Below are 21,507 nucleotides of genomic sequence, written 5' to 3'. Positions count from 1 at the left end.
ACTATGAAAAATCAACAAACTCATACAAATACATAGTTCTGGAAATTAGATGTAGGAATATCCCTGTTTTAATTGGTCTGTTTGGGTTCAAATCAAGGATATTTGTTTATCACAAATGTTTAGCACAGTTACAGACAATACTTTGTAAAAGATAAAACCCTTATTTAGTATATTTCTTTATTATCAAAATTTCTATAAGTGAGGGTATCAGGGTGGCTCAACATTAAAATACACAATGGAATATATTGTAGGCATCCTCAAATCATTTTGGGGTACATTTGCAAACTCGAGAAATGTTGTGGGCACCCCACACAAATTGCAACCAAGCACACTCTGTATCCTCTTTTATTGCCCACAAATAAAATAGTTTTCCCCAAGCCTAATTTCAATGGGGAGCAGAGGAACAGAGAAGCAAACTGCATATTCCAGGGAAGGACTCTGCAGGAATATATGTGTCCATAGGCACCACACTGGCAACCCCTGGGATAGAGTCAAATATCTAAGTATCCTAAAAGGTGTTAATATCTAAAGAGCAGAAAAACCAACCTGGTTAAATTAAAGACATGCCCTTAATTGATTCGATGACAGCCAAGGGTTGTTTTGTTTTGTTTTTCATTTCCCCACCGGTATCTCATTTTGTTTCAAATACAGTGGTACCTCAGACGTCGAATGGAATCCATTACGGAAGTCTGTTAGACTTCCAAAACATTCAGAAACCATGATGCGGGTTCCGACTGGCTGCAGGAAGCTCCTGCACATAAGCCACATTGGAAGTTCAAGTTCCAAAGAATGTTTGTAAACCAGAACACTCACTTCTGGGTTTGCAGCATTCAGGAGCCAAAAGGTTCAACTCGCAAGGTGTTGGGGATCCAAGGTACAACTGTACTGCAATTTTCAGCGGCTGTTCATCTTGCTTCCCATCACCAAATCCTTTGTAAACGTTCAATTTCCTTTCACTGGGAACATCATAAAAGGACAAGACTTGATCATGCATATCTAGGAATATTTCTCATTTTGTAAGCTTTCCTTCCACTTTCAGGTGGGTCAATGGCTCTGTTCGAGCCCAGTGATTTCCCCCATCATCGCATCCTATGACCCAGTAGCCATTCTCAGGAGACAGGGTGACCCTCCCTTTTCTCAAAATGTTTGCAGAGGCAACTCCCAAGTCCCAAGTTTTCTTCTGACCAATTTCTACCTCCTAGTAATGTTTCCCTTATAAAAATCCATGTTTTGCCAGAATGAATGTGCGGGAGTCAAACCTGTTTTCCCAGTCAGCAACATTAGAAAAAAATCCTGTGTTCTGAACACTTTCCCCATCTTTTGTCATTTTCAGTTTGGGGTGAGCTGTCTTGGGATCCAAGATCACATCCACTGCAAAGCAACAAAAAGGGCTTAATTCAAAACGCACACACTTGAGGGTTGCTTTGTGTTACTTTTTAGGACACCATTGCCCCCTTGTGGATCACCCACACATTTGTAGTTACATGCTAGTGTCTTTTTCTTTGGTAATGTAAATTATAGATTACCCTCAGTGTCTGCCTGGTTTGCCTGTAATTTTGTTTTTTTAATGTATATTGCCTCAGATGGGCTTAAAAAGATATTTTTAGAGAAAACACTTATCTAAGTTACAAACATATTCTTCAGGTTGCAAAAGTGTTACATTGGTCACATCTTTTAAAACAAAACAAAAAATATTAAAACTAGCTTTTGCATACTCCTTTATTCTTTTTGTAGGGAAGTTCAAGCCAGTTAATACACAAATAGTTGAGTGCTAAGTTCAATTATGTTCAATTCATATTTGCTACAACACAACCTATTATGTAAAGAGGTTGACAGATATTTACATTGGTCACAAGAAAAGTACACAGAAAATCTGTTTCTGTAATTACATAATGAATTTTCCCACCAAAAAAATCTAAATTTTATGTTAAAACAATTGCATCCTTTTGGTTAGAATTTTTTCCCATAGTTGTGATAATATAACCCTTTAAACAAGGATGCTTTTAGTCTAGGTTTTTTAAAGCCACTTCTACTTCTCTCCTGCTGTTTTCATTAAACGGAAGATTTACACTAATCCTGAGCCATCTCTGAGATGTTTGCTTTCTTCCCATCTTCCTCAACAATGTCATCTTCTTTAAGCCATGGGGAAATCTTCAGTGGCTGGCTGTCTAGCTCTGCAGCTACAGAGCCTGTAGAGAAGAAGGGATACAGCTTCCCAGAACAACGAATAGAAAATGTGTATAACTTCCTATTATTGTGGACATCATAAAAACATAGGCTTCCAGCTGGCATGTTTAGGAATATCCCTATTTTCGTTGGCTTCCCACTCACTTTAAGATAGGTCCATTGTTCTGTCCGAGCCCAATAATTTTTTCTACCTTCGAGTCCTATAACCCAGTAGCCATTCTGAGGAGACAGCGTGATCTCCCCTTTTCTATGAGCAAATTCAGAGGCAACCCCTAAATCCCACTTTCTTTTCTCGCCAACTTCCACTTCCCAGTAATGTCTTCCTTTGGAAAAACATTCTTTTGCCAGAACAAATGTATGGGAGTCAAACCTCTCCTCACAGTTAGGAACCTTAGTTATGTTTCCTGTGTCCCAAAAACATTTTCCATCTGAAACGTTCAGTCTTGGGTGAGCTGTCTTGGGGTCCAAGACCACATTAGCTGCAAAGAAGAAAAAAGGACTTAAAGGCACAGACTTGGGCTATGTGTTACACTTTAAGGGCAGTGACACCCCCTTGTAGATCACACTCAGGCCTGAAAATAGATAACTACAAATGGCACCTGTCTCTCTCTCTCTCTATATATATAGATAGATAGATAGATAGATAGATAGATAGATAGATGGGCACTCTAAATTTCTAAGTAAATGAAGTGTGCTTCAAAGAGTATCAAACCCATGCCCACCCCCATGCAATTCTATTTCAGTCCATAGTGCAGTGGAACCTCGGTTGTCAATTATAATCCATTCCGGAAGATTGTTTGACTTCCGAAACATTCAGCAACCGAGGCGCAATTGCCAGTTGGAAAAATCCATTGAAAAAAACTGAGAAACACGCCTCAGAAGGCATTCAACTTCCAAAGCACGTTTGAAAATGGAAGCATTCATTTCTCGGTTGTCAGTGTTTGAAAGCCAAAACGTTTTCAGGGCAGAATCAGTATGCTCAGAATCCCCTGACATGGAAGAGAGTGTTCGGTTAGGAATGGAGGAGGCAGAAGAGGAGAGGGTAGGAGAGCCCAGCGGGCAAACGTCAGCTCCTGTAGACGCAGGGAATCAGGAAGAGGTGGAAAGGGAGCAGGCAGCCTCACAGGCACCACAAGGGTTAAGCTCTGAATCGGAAGGAGGAGGTAGATTTACAACAGCTGGAGCCAGACACAAGGTCAAAAGACAGGTTCAAAGGAGAGTCGTAAAGTTAGATGCTGGAAATGGAGGAAGAGGTCACTGGAGGAATTTGATTCAACAGAGTCAGACTAATGGTAATTAGCTCATGATGACTTATGTAAATACTTGTAAATAAAGACCATAAAAAGGTCAATGGTGTGAAGTGGCAATTATTGTGAAGAGAGAACCGTACCTCCCTGACAAATGTTCAACTTCTGAAGTGTTCGACAACCAAAGTTCCAGCATGTTCAATGGGTTGTCATTTGTTGTACATTATTTACAGCACAGGTGGACCTCTTTCTTTCAGGATGATTGGCACCTTCTTTGCATTTGGGGCAGCAGGCTTTGTGTTGATTTTTAAATAAATTATGCTAATCTGTAAACAAGTAATGGTGCACCCCTCTTAAACATGAATATGAAAAGCTGAGAAAAGGTCAGGAGGGATAGAAGGACAGACAAATATGAACACTCTAAAGGTGAAGGGTTTCTTACCTTTCATTGCTATCTAGTTTGAAGGGATTTGGCAAGGGAGCTGCCTTTGACCAAAGGCAGCTTTGTTTCATTCAAGGCAACGTTTGGAAGAAGCATCTCTTTGGACACTTCCATTTATCCCTGACCACTGACTGTGCTAGCTGGGACCAGGGACATCCCTGAGGGATGCAAGGTCAGATGCAAATCACACATAGCATTTTTATACAGCTAAAAGCTGCATCTGGAGCTGAATCAGAAAGTAGAGGAACTGACAATCCCATATCTTGGCAAAAATAAATAAATCCAGAAGGGTCTGAAAATCCTTTTGATGAAAGATAGGGATTGAACTTGAAACGTTCTATGTACAAAACACACATTCTGACACTGTAAGTGCCACTTTAATTTACCCAGACCAGCACAAAAACCTTTATGATATTGGGGTTCCATTGTATCAGTTGTTTCTGGGAAACAGAGTATCAAGTACAGTCTGCTTGCTACACAGAGTGTTGTTTTTTTGTTTTTTTACTGCAGTGTATGTTGAAAAGTTTCAATAAAATCTAGGATCTAGGATGGATGAGAGAGAGAGAGAGAGAGAGAGAGAGAGAGAGAGAGAGATGTGGGGTGTGGTTTGCAGGATGGTCTACATAAGCCCTATGAAACAACTAGGGTTTTAATTATATTAATTAATATAATTAATTAATTATAATGATTAAATACTGCAAACCCCAGTATTGATTTTAATTGGTTATCATTTTGCTAATTAGTATTTCCAAGCATTTGTTATTCTCACCTCTGTAGCGATGGACATCTGCAAATTCTGTGAACAAAGGAATGGACAAAGAAGTTTCATGGGCAATAGTGATACAGGCAGTGCTAGTCACACAACCACTGGGAATACTGGCACAAGAAGTCCACACAAATATTCAACCCGTGTCAGTTCTCTGCACATGGGCAATGCAGAGCACGTTAGGAGTTCTCTAATGAGAGGCTGCTTCCGCAATTGTGGAAACATGAATGGACCCATCCTCATTCTGGCACCAGTATCGTAAGGGAACAAAGCAAGGTAGTATTCGATAGAAGGGGCCCTCACATTCAACCCCCGCCACCAAAGTCACATGTATCCAGAATTCTTCATGAGAAAGGATCCCTATACCCTGCTCCCAAACTGGTTCTCTCCCCTTTAACTGCAATCTATTAACAAAAGACCCAAAGGCATGAATAACATGACATCCAATTCAGGCCTGTGTTCCAGGCATGATTTTGTTTTCAACAAGGAATATGTTGGATTCCCTGGCAGTAAGGGAAAATAGCTAATTGCCAAGATAAAATCATATTTTGAATATCAGCACCTAGGGGCAGCTGCCAGAAGGAAAGATAGCAACAGACACTGATCGGCTAATCTGTCTACTTTGGTTTCTTATTTTCCCAATCTTAAGGCTCAGTTCTCCACATTCCCAAATGAAAAGTCCTCGTGAAAATTCATTAGCATTGTTAGTGGATTTCTCTTGACACACACATTAATGCAATATTTCCTGATGTACACATTCCACAAGCAATCTTATATGTTATTTCCACACAAATATGCATATTCTATGCACACTTTACCATGGTATATCACATTTTGCTCATGTTACTTGACAGCCAGCTGGGTCCTGGCTGAGTTGGGATGGAGGGGGGGGGGATGCCAGCATATATCCAGCTGAGCCAAGAATGGGGAGTTATGCCAGTATAGCCCAGTTGTGCCAGGAACCTATCAGGTCAGCCAGAGATCCACTAGATCCTAACCCTACTCATCCTAGTAGATCTTGATAAAGAATCACTCCCTCACCTAAGGAAGTTTGTGCTCTGTTATAACTACCTCTCTATCCTCTTCTCTTCCATATTCTGTTTGATAACCTCTCATATACTATTTTTTCAAGAACATGCCTTCCCCCTCCCCCGTTAGTGTGAAATGTTACATATGAATTACCTATTTCTGCCTTCAGTTGTTCTGAAAAAGAAAAGATATAATATAAAGATGACACGTTAAAATGAAGTATTATTCACCTCCCCTTCCAAAATCAGAAATTTGGTGGTGGAACACTGAAAAACTTCCTTGTGTAAAGGAAGTGCTTTCTGTTAGCACAAAAACCTACTGGACACAATGGATTCAGAGGATAAGAAGTGTTGCAATATAGAATCAACTGATAGTTTAAGCTGGGTGGTGTTAGAATACTGACCTATTTCTCTCTTTAATTCATCTGCAAAGGAAAAAAGATATGGATTTTACATGTAGTAAGCATTTCAAAATAAAGCTAGAATCAATGTGTGGCTCAAATTCCTACTCTGACATTATTTAAAATCACCACTGCCCTCTCACTGTTTCACCCTGCTTGCTCTACTCAGACCTATGCTGTTGTTAAGAATAACCATTTTTCTGTCAGTGTCCCTCCATCCCTGCTTCCTCTACTCAAAGTTCTGCCATCCCCTGTTCTTCCATTCTTGCTGTACTCAAACTGCTCCCTCTCCCTTTTCTTAGCTGCCTTCTGTCAGACATGAAGGATGCAGAGCCCTCAAATATAATATAGTAATGCCACACAATGTATTTCATTCCTGGTACTATGTGTTGTTTTCAACATGAAGTTCTAGTATGTGTTGTAATTTTAAGCAGGTATTTTATTAGCACATACCGATATATGTGCAACATACATCAGCTGAACTTAGTATTCTCAACTGGGGTATCATCAATGTTTACAGACCCAGGACCCACTTTTAATCCCAACATGCATATGGGAACAGATGCAGGTCAGCATGAAGAAGCAGGGCCAATTGTCAGTGAAGCTAACTTTTTATTCAAGGAAACGAACATACGCTTAACAACACTTCCCAGTGTAAATGTAATAAAGTAATAAATATAACCACAAGAAAACTAAAATTTTGTGATATATTTTCTAACAGAAAGTTGGGATCAAGTAGCTGTTTAAGTGGTGAAGTATTTTACTACAGTACCAACTTAGTTTTTTTTTTAAAGTATTTTTTATTGCTTTTTTTCCAGGTACAGATGTATAGTCAAATATACGTCAAAAGCATTTTTACAGAAGAAAGAAAAGAAAAAGTCAGAAAAAGAAATTTTCCATTTTTCAATCACAACTTTCAAAGCCATCGGACTTCCCCACATCCTCCGAACCCTGCATTCTTAACAATAAAGATAACAGCAAATTATTACCTTGTTTCGTGTGTTTTTGTATCTTCCACTAACCATATTTTCAGTTTAGAGTACCTATTATTAAGTCATTTTAATACCATGTATTCAGTCCAGAAATTACTCTAAACTTTAATGCTTCATAGATTTAACCCAAATTTCCTTCAAATATTTTTACTGAAGCTAGTTTTCTCCAAAGCTTAGCAAATTCTCAACATTCATATAGCTTATAATATTTTTGTAAATAGTCCTTAAATTTTCTCCAATCCTCTTCTGTTGTCTCTTCTCCCCGGTCACGGATTCTGCCAGTCATTTCCGCCAACTCCATGTAGTCCATCAGTTGCGTATGCCATTCTTCCAGCGTGGGTAAATCTTGTGTCTTCCAATGTTTAGCAATAAGTATTCTTGCTGCTGTAGTTGCATAAAGGAAAAAAGTTCTATCCTTCTTTAACACTTTCTGGCCGACAATGCCCAAGAGGAAGGCCTCTGGTTTCTTGGGAAAGGTGTACTTAAACACCTTTCTTAGCTCGTTATAAATCATTTCCCAGAAGGCCTTCACTCTCGGGCAAGTCCACCAGAGGTGAAAGAATGTTCCTTCAGCCTCCCTACATTTCCAACATTTATTGTCAGACAAATGGTATATCTTTGCGAGCTTGACTGGGGTCATGTACCACCTATATATCATTTTCATAACATTTTCTTTCAAAGCATTACATGCTGTGAATTTCAAACCGGTGGTCCATAACCTTTCCCAGTCTTCAAACATGATGTTGTACCCAATGTCTTGTGCCCACTTTATCATGGCTGATTTGACTACCTCATCTTGAGTGTTCCATTTAAGCAACAAGTTATACATTCTTGAAAGCACTTTTGTCTTTGGTTCAAGTAGTTCTGTCTCTAATTTCGATTTCTCCACCTGGAAGCCTATTTTTTTATCCTTTTTAAACACCTCTTGAATTTGGGCATAGTGTAACCAATCATGCACCTTGTTTTTTAATTTCTCTAAGCTCTGCAACCTCCAATTATCTCCAATCTTTTCTATGATCTCACAGTACTTTGCCCAACCAACCTCCATATTGGGTCTTTTTCGGGCTTTTGCCTCAACTGGTGAAAGCCACCTCGGAGTTTTGTTTTCTAACAAGTCCTTATATTTAGTCCAAACTATAAACAAAGCTTTCCTGACAATGTGGTTTTTGAACAATTTATGAACCTTTACCTTGTCGTACCACAAATATGCATGCCATCCAAAAGCATTATTAAACCCTTCCAGATCTAGGACATCAGTGTTTTCTAATAAGAACCAATCTTTCATCCAGCAGAAGGATGCAGCTTCATAGTATAACCTTAAGTCCGGCAGGGCAAATCCCCCTCTTTCTTTCGCATCTGTTAATATTTTAAATTTTATCCTGGGCTTTTTGCCCTGCCAGACAAACTTCGAGATGTCTTTCTGCCACTTTCCAAAACATTCCACTCTGTCCACAATCTGTAGGGTTTGAAACAAAAATAACATCCTTGGCAATACATTCATCTTAACTGCTGCGATTCTTCCCAACAAGGAAAGTTTCAATCTTGACCAGATTTCCAAATCTTTTTTGATTTCAGACCAACATTTTTCATAATTGTCTTTAAATAAATTCAAATTTCTACCAGACAATTTGACCCCCAGGTATTTCACTTTTTTAACCACAGTTAACTCTGTCTCCTTCTGAAACCCATCTATTTCTGAAGGCGTCAGATTTTCCCCCAATACCTTAGTTTTTTGTTTATTCAATTTAAAGCCTGCCACTCGACCAAATTCATTTATCAATTCTAAAGCTCTTTTAGTACTAGGTTCTGGCTCCCGTAATGTTAATACCAAGTCATCTGCAAAGGCCTTTAATTTGTATTGTTTCTCTCCGACCTGTATTCCTTCTACCAACTGGTCCCTCCTAATCAAATTCAGTAACACCTCCAGGACCGATATAAACAACAGAGGGGATAAGGGGCACCCCTGTCGTGACCCTTTTTCAATTTTGAACTCTTCTGTCACCACATTGTTCACTATCAATTTAGCCTTTTGTTCTGAATAGATTGCTTCTATGCTATTTTGGAATGCCCGTCCCACTCCCATCCCTTCCAAATTTTTCTTCATAAACTTCCAGGAAATGTTGTCAAAGGCCTTCTCCGCGTCTATAAAGATTAACACTGCTTTCATATTCAATTTTTCCTGCAATAATTCCAGGACATCTATAATGTTCCTAGTATTGTCTGACAAATGTCTGCCTGGGAGAAAGCCTGCCTGGTCCTTATGAATTACTTCATTTAAGACCTTTTTGAGCCTATTTGCCAAAATATTAGCAAAAATTTTGTAATCCACATTTAGGAGTGAGATGGGACGGTAATTCTTAAGTTGAGTCTTTTCAGATTCCGATTTTGGTATCAATGTGATGAATGTTTCTTTCCACGACTCCGGTACCTCCTTCCCCTCCATAATCTGGTTGCACACCTCCAACAATGGTTGAGTCAAGTAATCCTTTAATGTCTTATAATACTTGGAGGTAAGTCCGTCCGGTCCTGGAGATTTACCTAGTTGCATATTCTGAATGGCACTCTCAATTTCCTGTGTTGTTATTCTATGATTCAGGGTTGTTTGCTTCTCTTGAGATAGTTTTTGTAATCCATTTAATTTTATGAATTGATTTATCTCCATCTCTTCCTGAGGCCCTTGTTTAAACAATTTTTTGAAATATTTCAGGAAACACTTTCTAATTTCTTCTGGTTTCTGAATGTTTTCCCCTTCCACCTCTAGATTGGTAACAAAGTTCGATTTTTGTCTCTTTTTCAACTGCCATGCTAGCAGTTTTCCACATTTATTTGCTGATTCAAATGTTTTTTGTCTCATTTGTTTGATTTTCCATTCTACTTCTTGGTTTACCAATTTCGAATATTGAGCTTGGTAAAATTTAATTTCTCTCAAGACTTCTTTTGACTTTGGGTTAAGTCTCAGCCTCTTTTCACCTTCTCTTATCTTCTCTAATATCTTATCTTTTTTCCCATTCCAGAGTTTTTTCTTTATTGAATTTTGTTGAATCAGAAACCCTCTCATAACTGCTTTACTTGCGTCCCAAATTGTTCTTTTTTCCACCGAAGTGTTCAGATTTAGTTCAAAGTAGTCCTTCAAATTTTTCTGGGCCTTCTTCACGATCTCCTGATCTCTAAATAGAGTGTCATTCATTCTCCATCTGAAAGATCCAGTTGGCATAAGTCTCAGTTCCATTTTTAAAGCATTATGGTCGGAGCAGGTTTTAGGGCAGATTTCTACTTTTTTTGTTTTCGGTGCCAGTCCTCTAGATGTCCAAATTTGGTCTATTCTTGTCCAAGATAGATGAGCCTCAGAGAAGAATGTTCCTTCTTTACCTAGTGGGTTCTTTGTCCTCCATATGTCAATCAAATCCATGTTATCAGTTAGTTCAAAAAAGGTCTTAGGTAGTCTACCATCATTAGTCAGGTTTTGGTGTTGTGACTTATCCATGTAAGTGGAGACCACCCCATTCATATCTCCCATCACAATGATGTTGGTATAGTCAATATAGTCCAGCATTGTCTCATGCAGCTTTTTATAAAATTCCGATTTCCCCTCATTTGGTGCATAGATTCCTACTAACAAAAAATTCTCTCCTTGTGTTTGTATTTCAATTGCTAAAATTCTTCCTTGTTCATCTTTAAACAAAAATTTTGGTGATAGGTTTTCTTTTGCGTAGATCACTACTCCTCTTTTCTTAACTTTGTCTGATGAAATAAATTCTTGACCTAGGTAAAGGTAAAGGTACCCCTGCCCGAACGGGCCAGTCTTGACAGACTCTGGGGTTTGTGCGCCCATCTCACATCTATAGGCCGGGGGCCAGCGCTGTCCGGAGACGCTTCCGGGTCACGTGGCCAGCGTGACAAAGCTGCATCTGGCGAGCCAGCGCAGCACACGGAACGCCGTTTACCTTCCCGCTGGTAAGCGGTACCTATTTATCTACTTGCACCCGGGGGTGCTTTCGAACTGCTAGGTTGGCAGGCGCTGGGACTGAGCAGCGGGAGCGCACCCCGCCGCGGGGATTCGAACCGCCGACCTTTCGATCGGCAAGCCCTAGGCGCTGAGGCTTTAACCCACAGCGTCACCCGCGTCCAATTCTTGACCTAGTCTTTTGTTAATTAAAACTCTCCTATGAAGCCTGGTCACATGTGTTTCTTGTAGACAAATAATATCCAATTGTTCTTTATTCAATATGTGAAAAAAAATTTCCCTTTTCTCGGGGGAATTTGCACCATGAATGTTCCAACTAAGTAGCTGCAGAGACATCCTGGATCAGTTTATCAGTTCCCTGGGGATGGATCTCCCTTTTCGTCCAAATCTGGAGGTGGAATAAGTGTTGGACCAGTAGGAGGTGGTGGCCAGGCTCCTGCAACTCCTTTCCGAAGATCCTCCCCGTGATCGTTCAGGAATTTTTCTTGGTCCTCTTCACTTCTAATCCTTACCTTTTTCCCTTTGAAGTTGAAAGATAATCCTTTGGGAAATTCCCACCTATAGGGAATTGAGTTATTTCTCAACAATGCAGCGAGGTCTTTAAATATGGTTCTCAAGTCCAGAAGTTGTTTTGGTATATCTCTGTAGATTTCTGCTGTCTTGCCCTGAATCACCAATGAGTTTTTAAAATGTAGGCTGAGTATGTTATCTTTTTCTTGCCTAGATCTCAAAATGATCAGGCAGTCTCTCGGTTTGTCCTTCTTCACCACTCTTCCCAATCTGAATGCAGTGACTATTTTAAAATCCTTTTCTTCTGCTAGGTTCCAAGATTTTGAAATCTCTGCTGTCAAGAAGCCAATCAGATCTTCCTTTTCAGATTCTGGTATATTTCTCAGCCTCAAATTGCTCTCCCTATTTTTCAACTCCTGCATGGACAGAAACGCTTGCTGTTCATTGATCTGTCTACTCAGTGGCCTTACTTCCCCTACTACAGTACCAACTTAGAATAAGTGAATTAATATTTTTTATTGGATGTATTCTTTTAAATCTTTCAGCTTTCTAAAAATTAGCTTTTATTAAAGATTTTCTTGTGTAACAAACAAAGAAACAAAGAAAAGTACATACAGTGCCTCTGCTTTTAATTCAGAGTCTTTCCCAACACTTACCATTTTCTGACTTTAAATCAGGAAACAATGAAAAATAGATTATACCTGCAAATGAAAAGTTTCAGATTAAAACAGTAAACAGCACGAAAATGAAACCAAGGATGATTCCTATTGTGAATCTCACCAGGCCCTGATTACAAGTCACAGAAATCACTCTGCTCACAAGTAGTCTGCTGACGGGGGACTATTTGTGTGCAATATAGCATCAGAGAAGATCGCTGCAGCTTCTTCTAAAATACAGCTTATGGGAAACCAGCAATCCCATTTTATGGAATAAATATTGTGTACTAACTTGCCCTGCTATTTCACTACTCACTTCAGTAGGCCCTTTAATGTGAGGCATTCCATCCCAATATCATCATTTTTTCAAAGAGAAGGCAGAGTTCCCATACATCCAGGAAAACCCAGACATCTCCTCTTTTGGGGGGTCAACATGCCTGTCTGAGCAGATTTTTACATTTTAAAGGAAATGTCTGGGGTATTTGGGCTCAGGTGGCTTGGGCTGTCCTCTTATCTGTTCTTCAAGATACAGCAACACTAAGAATGGATGGTGTGCATATATTTCCAGTTTTTCTACCTAACAGATCAGGTTTGGGGAACCTTTTCGAACCCAAGAGATGCAATCCCAGGACTTCCGGGGTTGACGCGATCTGGGAATGGCGGATTCCCTCCGAGCTCCGGAGGGAATCGGCTCAGCAGGGGACGGGTCTTTGCCGTGCCGGCGACACGGGGACCCTTAAAACCGCAGGCGCGGAATGCCTGCGGACTGAAGACTCGGTGGGTGCCTTAAGCACCCCCCCGATTCGCGAAGAGCCTTTTTAAAGGCTGCGGAGGGGATACGGGGGTGGCGCGGCACCGAGAGTCCATCGCTACCTCTGCTGAGCGAAGCCGCGAGCCATGACCGGAGAGCGCTGACTTCCTTCCTTGAAATTCGGCTGAGAAGAAGAACCCGTGAGTAAATTGGATTTGGACTTTAAGAAATTTATCCACTGAATTTGAGACGATCGGGGGATGTGTTAAAAGGAAGTCCGCACCCCCACCTTGCAGACGATCCAGAGCAACGATAAAAGAACTAAGCTGGAGTGCCTACCCTGTAAAGGGTGAGTTTTAAAAAGACAGTAACTTCCAAGATTTGGAAGAAATTTTGAGCAGGAGAGAGGAATGTTGGATGTTCTGTGTTTTGTTGTAAACAACCCTCCCTCCCGGGCCCGGGAGCGTCCTGTTTTGGAGCTTGTTTAAGAAGTGCAGAGTTTGACAGCTGTCAAAGCTGTCAAACGGACTGTTAATAGTGGAAAAATTGCTATTTAAGATACCTCTGGATTAAAAGGAGTTACAATTGAACTAAAATTGTTGGAAATAAAGAAACAATAACAAGACAGAGGACTGTTGGAGAAAAGAATACTAAGTAACGAGATTCCCTCTAGGGGGAATTCTGTGGAATTACAATGGCTGTGGATGGAAAGATACTGGGAGAAATCGAAAGGATGTTCTATCTGGTGGGAATCTTACAAGAGCAGACTACGGCTATGAGTGAACAATTGATGACCTTGACTTCTGAAACAAGTAGTTCTGCTGAATGTAACGAGGACCTCAATGAGAAAGAATCCACAGCTGAACCAGAAATGATAACTAAAGAAGAGGAGAAGACAAAACAAGAAAGAGAAGAAGTGATGTGGGAAAACACTGATCAGAAGCTGACACCTGTGGAATATAAACAAGGAGACTATTGGAGTAAACCTACTATAAACCTACGAAAGATGCAGAAGACGAAAGTGGAGGCCCTGGGAGTCTATGAAATTAAGGAATTTAAAATAAAGAAATATAATTGGGGCCTCCACATAGACTCTGACTTTGATTACCTTCAAGATTCATGCCTTGTGGAAATTCTTCAGCAGCTGTTTGCAAATATGGGAAGAGAATTTGGACTGACTGTGAAAGAATTCTTTCGAGACGCAATGACCGGCATAAAGGATTACCAACAAGACCGGCGGAGAGGGACTGAAAGAGACTTGAGAGCCTCGGACGTGAGGAACCCGGGCTAAGAACTGTTATTTTGGACATGTTTTTGGAAGGGACGCAAACCGGGGATGGGAGGGAGGGAAAAATCAAGTTTTAACAACACTCAAGATCATGGGATTTTGTTAATAAGATTATTACTTAAGACAAAATGGGAAATCGATGGAAGGGAACTGAGGTCCAACTTAGAAAAAATTTAATTTTGCTTTCTTCTATAAAAGGACTAATATTAAGATGGATAAGGAAATGCCAATTTGCTGATATAAATTTGGGAATAGGGATGCAAGGGAGGGGGTGGGGGGAAGTCAACGACCAGGGTTAGAAAATAACGTTTTTGGAAAATATATATGTTTGTCGTGTTTTTTTTTGTTTATTTGTTTTTGTGTCTTTGTCTTTGTCTATATAAAATGTGAAAACCCAATAAAAATTAAAAAAAAGAGAGAGAGATGCAATCCTTGGCAACTGAATCCTTGGCCAGTGGTAGCCAGGGCCAGAAGTGATAATAGGCACAGCAAGAGATTTTAATCTTACATTTGTGCAGCAAGCTACATCCCATCTACACAAAAACCAGAGGTTTCTAGTACACCCACAGGAGCCAACTCCTAGAGGCTGAGGGCCCCAATAAAATATTTGAGAGGGTCAAATCCCCCATCCCTGTTGATGGGCATTGCCATTCAAATGGTGTGTGTGTGGCATGCCATGTGATCGATTATGTTGGTTGGGGCTTACCTGTGCCCCCCATATTTTATTCAAGTTGACACCCCAAGTATGGCCAACACCCATATCTCTTTGCCCAGGCGAGCAAGAGCCTTTACTGTACTTCAAGCATACATTGCAGCCAGACAAAAACACTCAAGGAGAGTTAAATGAAAATGCTACACAATCATATATTTAAAGTACCCACGAGTCTTTTCACTATCCATCTCACAGAGTCACGAATGCATGCAAAAATGCCTGAAAAACAGAAAGGGGGAGGGTGATGAGAAAGGCCTGAGTTAAACTTCCACAGTCCCCCCCCATTTTTATCAAGCTTGCTTTTTAGGAGACTTTCACATCTCAGACAATCACTTCCCACCCCCATGCAGTTGTCCTGAAGCTATGGGAGGAGTTGGTGTAGCTATGAAGACAACACCCTCTGTCTAGAATCACAGACCCTCCAAGTGTCCCTATTTTCCAGGGGTGTCACTGATTTAGAGAAGCTGTCCCAGTTTCCAATTTGATCCCAGAATGTCCTACTTTTCCTTAGAATTTCCCCAATTTTCATTGGAGAAATGCTGGAGGGTATGGAGTTACCCTGAGCCATCTGAAGGCAATTCTGTATAGGGAAGTATTTTTTTCTAATGTTTAATGTTTTATTATGTTTTTATATATGTTGGAAGCAGCCCAGAGTGGCTGGGGCAACCCAGTAAGATGTGTAGGGCAAAAATAGTAAAATTATTATTATGGAATGGGATGTCCCTATTTTTATTGGAGAAATGTTGGAAGGTGTGGAATCATTGATTTGTTTTAGATGTCCAGACCAATATCACAATTTCTTCAAAGTGAGGATAGAATAGAATGTTCAGTTTTCCACCTAACAGAAAACGGTTGTGGAACCCTTTTCCAACTAAGGGATATATTCTTGGGCAGCCAGGGGTAGCCTTGGAAATATGGCCACTGTAGGCAAAATGCCCTCCCCCACAGAATCAGACCCCCCTCATCTCCCCTTCCTCCCCCCCCACTGTTGCATCTGTACTGCCGTTGGTCCTGCCACAACTGCACCCCTACTCGTGGTCGTGCAGTGGCAGTGGCCTGGGCAAAGCCGCAGCAGGGCTGGTGTCAGTGCAGCAGTGCGGGCAGGGGGATGGATCTGCCACCCAAGGCAAATTGCTTCACTCTGCTTCATAGACGGACCATGCTAGTGCACAGCCTGGGGGGCTTTGTGCCAGTGGTGGCCGAGGCCAGAGATGGAAGTAAGAATTGCAAGAGATATTACTCATATTGTAAAAATGCAAGTTTCATTCCATTTATACAAAAACCAGGGGTTTCTAGTACACCCACGCCCGTAGCTCTTAGTTTTGGCAAGCACGAACCTTTATCGTAGTTCAAGCATACATCCCAGCCAGACAAAAACACTCAAGGAGGGTCCAGAGCAAAGCTGGTGAGGACTGAGTCCTGAAGAGGGGGCATAACTTGGGAAGAACCCTGAAGGATGGTTAGAAAGGCCTGGAGAGCTGCATTCAGCCCCCAGGCTAGGGCCACTGCACTCCTGCAAAAGATGACCTGTATTTTTAACATGTCAATCGTATACTTAAAGTACCTTTGGATTTCAAAAGCTGTAGACATTCTGTTATCAGTCTCACAAATTCATGAAAATAGAAGGAAATGCCTGAAAAACAAAAAGGGGAAAGGTAAATAAGGCCTGAGCTACAGAGGCGGAGGGGGGGTGACACTGTTGCAGGTGGCACCCCCCCAGGACACTTCCTGCCACCAGCGCACCCCTGCGGGTGGCTAGCCCCACCCTCACAGCCGGCTAGCCCTGCCCCCGCAACTGGGGGCCGCTCCAGGTGCCGGAGCAGCTAGCTCTACCTCTGCTGAGCTAGACTCCCATGGGTTTTTTAAAAATCAGTCTTGCTCTTTAGGAGGCTTTCACTTGTTACATAATCATCCCCCCCCCCAATTATGTTATCCTGAAGCCATAGGAGGAGTTTGTGTAACTTCCAATGTTCCCTTGTGACTTTCTTGCTCTGCTGGATATCGTTTCGATAATGAAACAGGAGGTGGCAAACAAGAAACATCACCCAAGTCCTTGGTTGATGAAAATCTCTTTATCTAAACAAGAATAGGTTGAAAGCTCTCCTCTAATCTATGGTAGTGCTTCCACCATCTCAGAGCAGGAGTGACTGCAAAATTCATTTGGGGAATAAATTCATTTGGGAAAACAATGCCAGTAGTGAAGATCATTTGGGAGAATATAATGTAAGAAAACAGTAGCAAATGTTTTATCAATGATACATAAGCACTGTTTATCTTTGTTTTATGAGGAAGACAAGTTTTGACTGTTTTTAAAAGGAAGGTGATGGGACTCTAAGGCTAGAGAGATTTTTAACAAAGCGTGTTCTCCTTCAGGGAGAGCACGTGTTGCGGTGGGGTCTACTGAGCCACCCCCTTTGTTGCTGGGTAAGTTCTCCAAAATGGCCAGGGGGCAGTGATTGGATTGCAATACATTTGGCACCAGTTTGGCTGCAGGAGTTGCTGAAAGGAGGTGTACCAGATGCCATCCAACCATCTTACAAGCTCCTCTCCAGATTTGTGTAGGGTTTACTCCTTAGCCTTTTATTCTCCTGAAGATGTCCCATAAGGCAGAGGTTTGGGATCAGAGTTTTCATTCTCCTAGATGGATCACCCTCCCAGATTGATGAGCCCTATCTGCCCTTCATTTCCCTCTACAGCACGTGCAGAAACTGCCTTATTGACTGTTGGAACCACTATTGGTCCACTCAATCTACTGAAGCATGTCTTTGCATGCAAGTTAAGTCCCTAACTCACCCAGGGTTTGAGAGCCATCAGCTACCTCCACCTGATTAAGCCAGCCAGTTGAATCCATTCTTGTGGTGTGACCACTGTCTCATGCTGACAGCTTCAATGAGCCACAGGTGAGAGCTGAGATGGGTGCAGGCTGGAGACCAAAGGCGGACAAACTATGGATCATTACAAGATTTGTTTACTGGGAAGAGGAAATGCTATGGAGCTAGAAGGTGGATTGATTTGCTTGATGACTGACCATAGTGAAAACTTTGACCTCTGGAATAAATCTGGGATAAGCCAAGACTCTCCAAAGTAAGGTTGGGTTTATCTAGGAGATATTTTGTTTTCTCAGGGGGTGTAAGGAAGCTAAATTGACACCGAGTAGCCTTATTAGAAATGGAAATTTTCACAGTTCATTTGTGGGTCAAAGACAGGAACTATCCTGAATGTGTAAGCTACATCTGCAACAAGTATTTTCATACATTTATGAAGTTCTCCATAACAATTGTCAAAAACAAGATAAATAATAACATTGTAATTTTCAGACACGTTATTCAAAAGTATTTTATTTTAACTATATTTTCATTAAGATTTCAGTGTAATGAATTCAAAAGGTGGGCTGAACCATTGACCCAACAGTTTAATAACCCATAATTCAAATTATTAAAGCATTTCCAGAGGCAAACAATTAATCATACTACCTTGTCGTCCCTCATAGTATGGAACGTAATATTTACCTAGACTCATTCCTTCCCTTTTTTCAGTGCATTTCGGCTGGGAATCTTCCTGCTTCTCTGTGATAGGAAGAAAAAAAGTTTAATGCAAGCTTCAGGGTTAGATGGACTCTATAACTACATTAAATGATTAAAGCCACTCCAAAACCAAATCATTATTCATTGTTCCTCTCCATGGTTTGTACTACATTAACTTACCCATAAACTTTTTTTCCTATGCTTTTCTGTGAGGATATAGCTACTCAAATATTGCTTTTGGATGAATTGGACTTTAAAGTTTTTGGTATTATGACTATAAGTGAAGACTGCTGGCTGGGAGTGTTGAGAGTTGTATTTCAACAAGATCTGGAGGGCACTACATTGATATAGATATAGGCGACCAGAAAATGACATTTTCCACCACTGATTCTCACAGGCAACTTTATTATTGCAGCAGTTGTTCTACTGCATTTGTAGAAAACTCTACAAGGTTGTTTTTCTTCCTGAGCTGTGAGAAAGAATGATCTCCCTGCTCACTCAAAAAAGTATTCTGAGACATGATGAATGAGATTTTAAAAACAGGGGAAGCCCCAGAAACATGGAAAGAGGCATACATAACATTAATCCCAAAACAAGATTCAGACATAACTTTAGTTAAAAATTATAGGCCCATTTCATTATTAAATAATGATTACAGACTGTTTGCATATATTTTAGCCAACAGAATGAATTTTTTTTGAAGAATATATACACCAGGATCAAGCAGGATTTCTCCCATGTAGGCAAAAGAAAGATAATATTAGGAATGTTTTAAACATAATAGAATACCTGGAAGTTTGAAATGAAATCAAGCTGCATTTATGTTTATAGATGCAGAAAAAGCATTTGATAATGTTTCTCGGGACTTTATGAAAAATGTTCTTGAAGAAATGGAATTTGGAGAAAAAATTAATACGGGAATCCAAGCCATATATTCAGAACACAAAATGCAAAATTTTATTTAAAAAACCCAGAAGCTTTTTCATTAGGTATTTTAGGACAAGAGTTGCTGAAAGAAAAACGGACATTATTTATGTATGCTACAGCAGCAGCAAGAATGTTAATAACACAAAATTGGAATACCGGAGAAGTACAGTGGTACCTCGGGTTAAGAACTTAATTCGTTCCAGAGGTCCATTCTTAACCTCAAACTATTCTTAACCTGAGGCATCACTTTAGCTAATGGGGCCTTCCTCTGCCGCTGCACCGCTGGCACACAATTTCTGTTCTCATCCTGAAGTAAAGTTCTTAATCCGAGGTACTATTTCTTGGTTAGCGGAGTCTGTAACCTGAAGCATCTGTAACCTGAAGTGTCTGTAACCCGAGGTACCACTGTACCAGCAAAAGAACAATGGCAAGAAAAGTTGATGAACTATGCAGAGTAAGCAACGTTAATGGACAAACTCCATGAAAAGGACAATAGTGACTTTGAAAAAGAATGGGAACCTTTTACAACATATTTGCAGAAACAACAAAAAGAAATGGACTCGCTGGCAGGATTTAAATAAACATTTACAACTTTATTTACAGAGAAGAAGTATAGCAATGTGATAACATAGTATTACATACAAACAGCAGAATGTATCATTTGATGTAACAAACCAGAAATGGAAGTTGAGGGAAGTCAAGAAGGAGGGGGGAAATTGGAAAATTAACGTTTAGTAATGATATTGGATATTTGTTATGAGAAAAGAAAACTAATAAAAATTATTTTTAAAAAAGAAAAGGTTTTCTGAGAAAGTTTGACTTGGTTTTAATCTAAGTTACCTTTAGGTTTTAAAGACTGCATCACACTTCCAAGGGGAAGACATTTTCCCACTATCAGCTTCACAGTATCAGCAATCCAGAAAAAAAAGTATAACCATTTCATGCCTGAAAGGCAGAAATTAAAAAGAATGAGATAAGTCTGAGCTAAATCTCCATGGTTTTTGTTTGGTTTTTCTGCAACACAACTTGCTTTTAAATGGGTCTACCAACTTGTCACGAATTGTTTTCACGTTTAAAAATTAAAAAACCCTGAAAGGTTGCTAACCAATTTGAATGTAGGTAATTCATACTTCAAGGTGTAATTTCAAGCATTTTAGCTACAAATAATTTCAAAGGGAGAACTTTAAGCATTTACTTAACACTTCCATTGTAAACAATGTAGTTAATTTTGGCTGAGGTTTCCCTTTACATGGTTCGAAAATGCACACTAAGAAAAATATTGAGTGCATTTTGTGAAGCAGAATCCTTGGCAGGCCAATCTAATACACTTTATATAAGCAGCTACTCTATGTATATCATGCTAATGGCATGCCCCAGGGATTTATAGAAACTACAGAGAGATGTGCAATTTGACAAATAATATGAAAAAAATCACCAGTAATAGTGAATTTTACCTCAATGCATTTATTTATTTACACCATTTTTATTACATTTTAGGCAAAGCCCAAAAAAGGTGTCTCATAACCAAAACCAGAAAAATCAACAAGTTAAAATAATAACAAAGGTCAAATCACCAAAATAAAAGTGAAAGGTATACAGTTTGTATTAAAGATTTGTATTAAAGTTCAGTCTACTGAACTGGCAATATGATTCAGAATTATGAAATGTTTACCCCACTTTTATGGCAGAAAAATACTTTTTATACATACCTTTTCCTGAAGCAACCACAATGGTGTTGAAAATAATCACTCCCTGACTGAAGGGAAAAGAATGATTTCAAGTGAGATTTGCAGTTTTGCAGGAAACAACAAATCACACAAGAGTATGAACTTTGACTGGAGGCGGGTGGGGAATGCCACATACTAACCACCCAGGGAAAGTCGACTGTCAGCTTATTTGTAGTGAGAGGGCAAATTCCATATCAGTGATATGAGAAAATGGTTTCAAAATGAAACTTGACAGGATTCTTCAGCCAGGTATTATGTTAAAAAAAATAATCTGATTTTTAAAAACATCAACCCACAGGTGAATGGCAACCACAATAGGAAAGAATTCAAGGAATGTAAGATCACAGGTGATAGGAGAACCCTCCCAGTGGGGTGGCCAACTACT

The 21,507-nt window shown here is 40.1% G+C and overlaps 1 protein-coding gene across 2 annotated transcripts; it reads right to left on the bottom strand.

Moving 5' to 3' along the window:
* Nucleotides 1-1,701: 1,701 nt before the first annotated feature.
* Nucleotides 1,702-21,237, bottom strand: LOC309517290 (E3 ubiquitin-protein ligase TRIM39-like). Of its 2 annotated transcripts, XM_082196431.1 has the most exons (9): nucleotides 21,105-21,237; nucleotides 20,236-20,340; nucleotides 18,454-18,510; nucleotides 15,110-15,163; nucleotides 12,194-12,238; nucleotides 6,075-6,095; nucleotides 5,825-5,845; nucleotides 4,646-4,672; nucleotides 1,702-2,666 (listed from the first exon to the last, which is right to left on the bottom strand). In XM_082196431.1, exons 2-9 carry the CDS (start codon nucleotides 20,336-20,338, stop codon nucleotides 2,071-2,073), a joined length of 924 nt encoding a protein of 307 aa, XP_082052557.1. In that variant the 5' UTR covers nucleotides 20,339-20,340; nucleotides 21,105-21,237; the 3' UTR covers nucleotides 1,702-2,070. The 2 variants fall into 2 exon arrangements, with proteins under 2 accessions (XP_082052557.1, XP_082052558.1); XM_082196432.1 differs by lacking the exon at nucleotides 18,454-18,510 and having other exon boundaries at nucleotides 21,105-21,236.
* Nucleotides 21,238-21,507: the final 270 nt, after the last annotated feature.

Source organism: Podarcis vaucheri (assembly GCF_965113315.1).
Source record: "Podarcis vaucheri genome assembly, chromosome: 13".
Taxonomy (NCBI): domain Eukaryota; kingdom Metazoa; phylum Chordata; class Lepidosauria; order Squamata; family Lacertidae; genus Podarcis; species Podarcis vaucheri.
The sequence above is the reverse complement of the archived record's forward strand: the minus strand, read 5'-3'. Positions and strand labels throughout refer to the sequence as shown.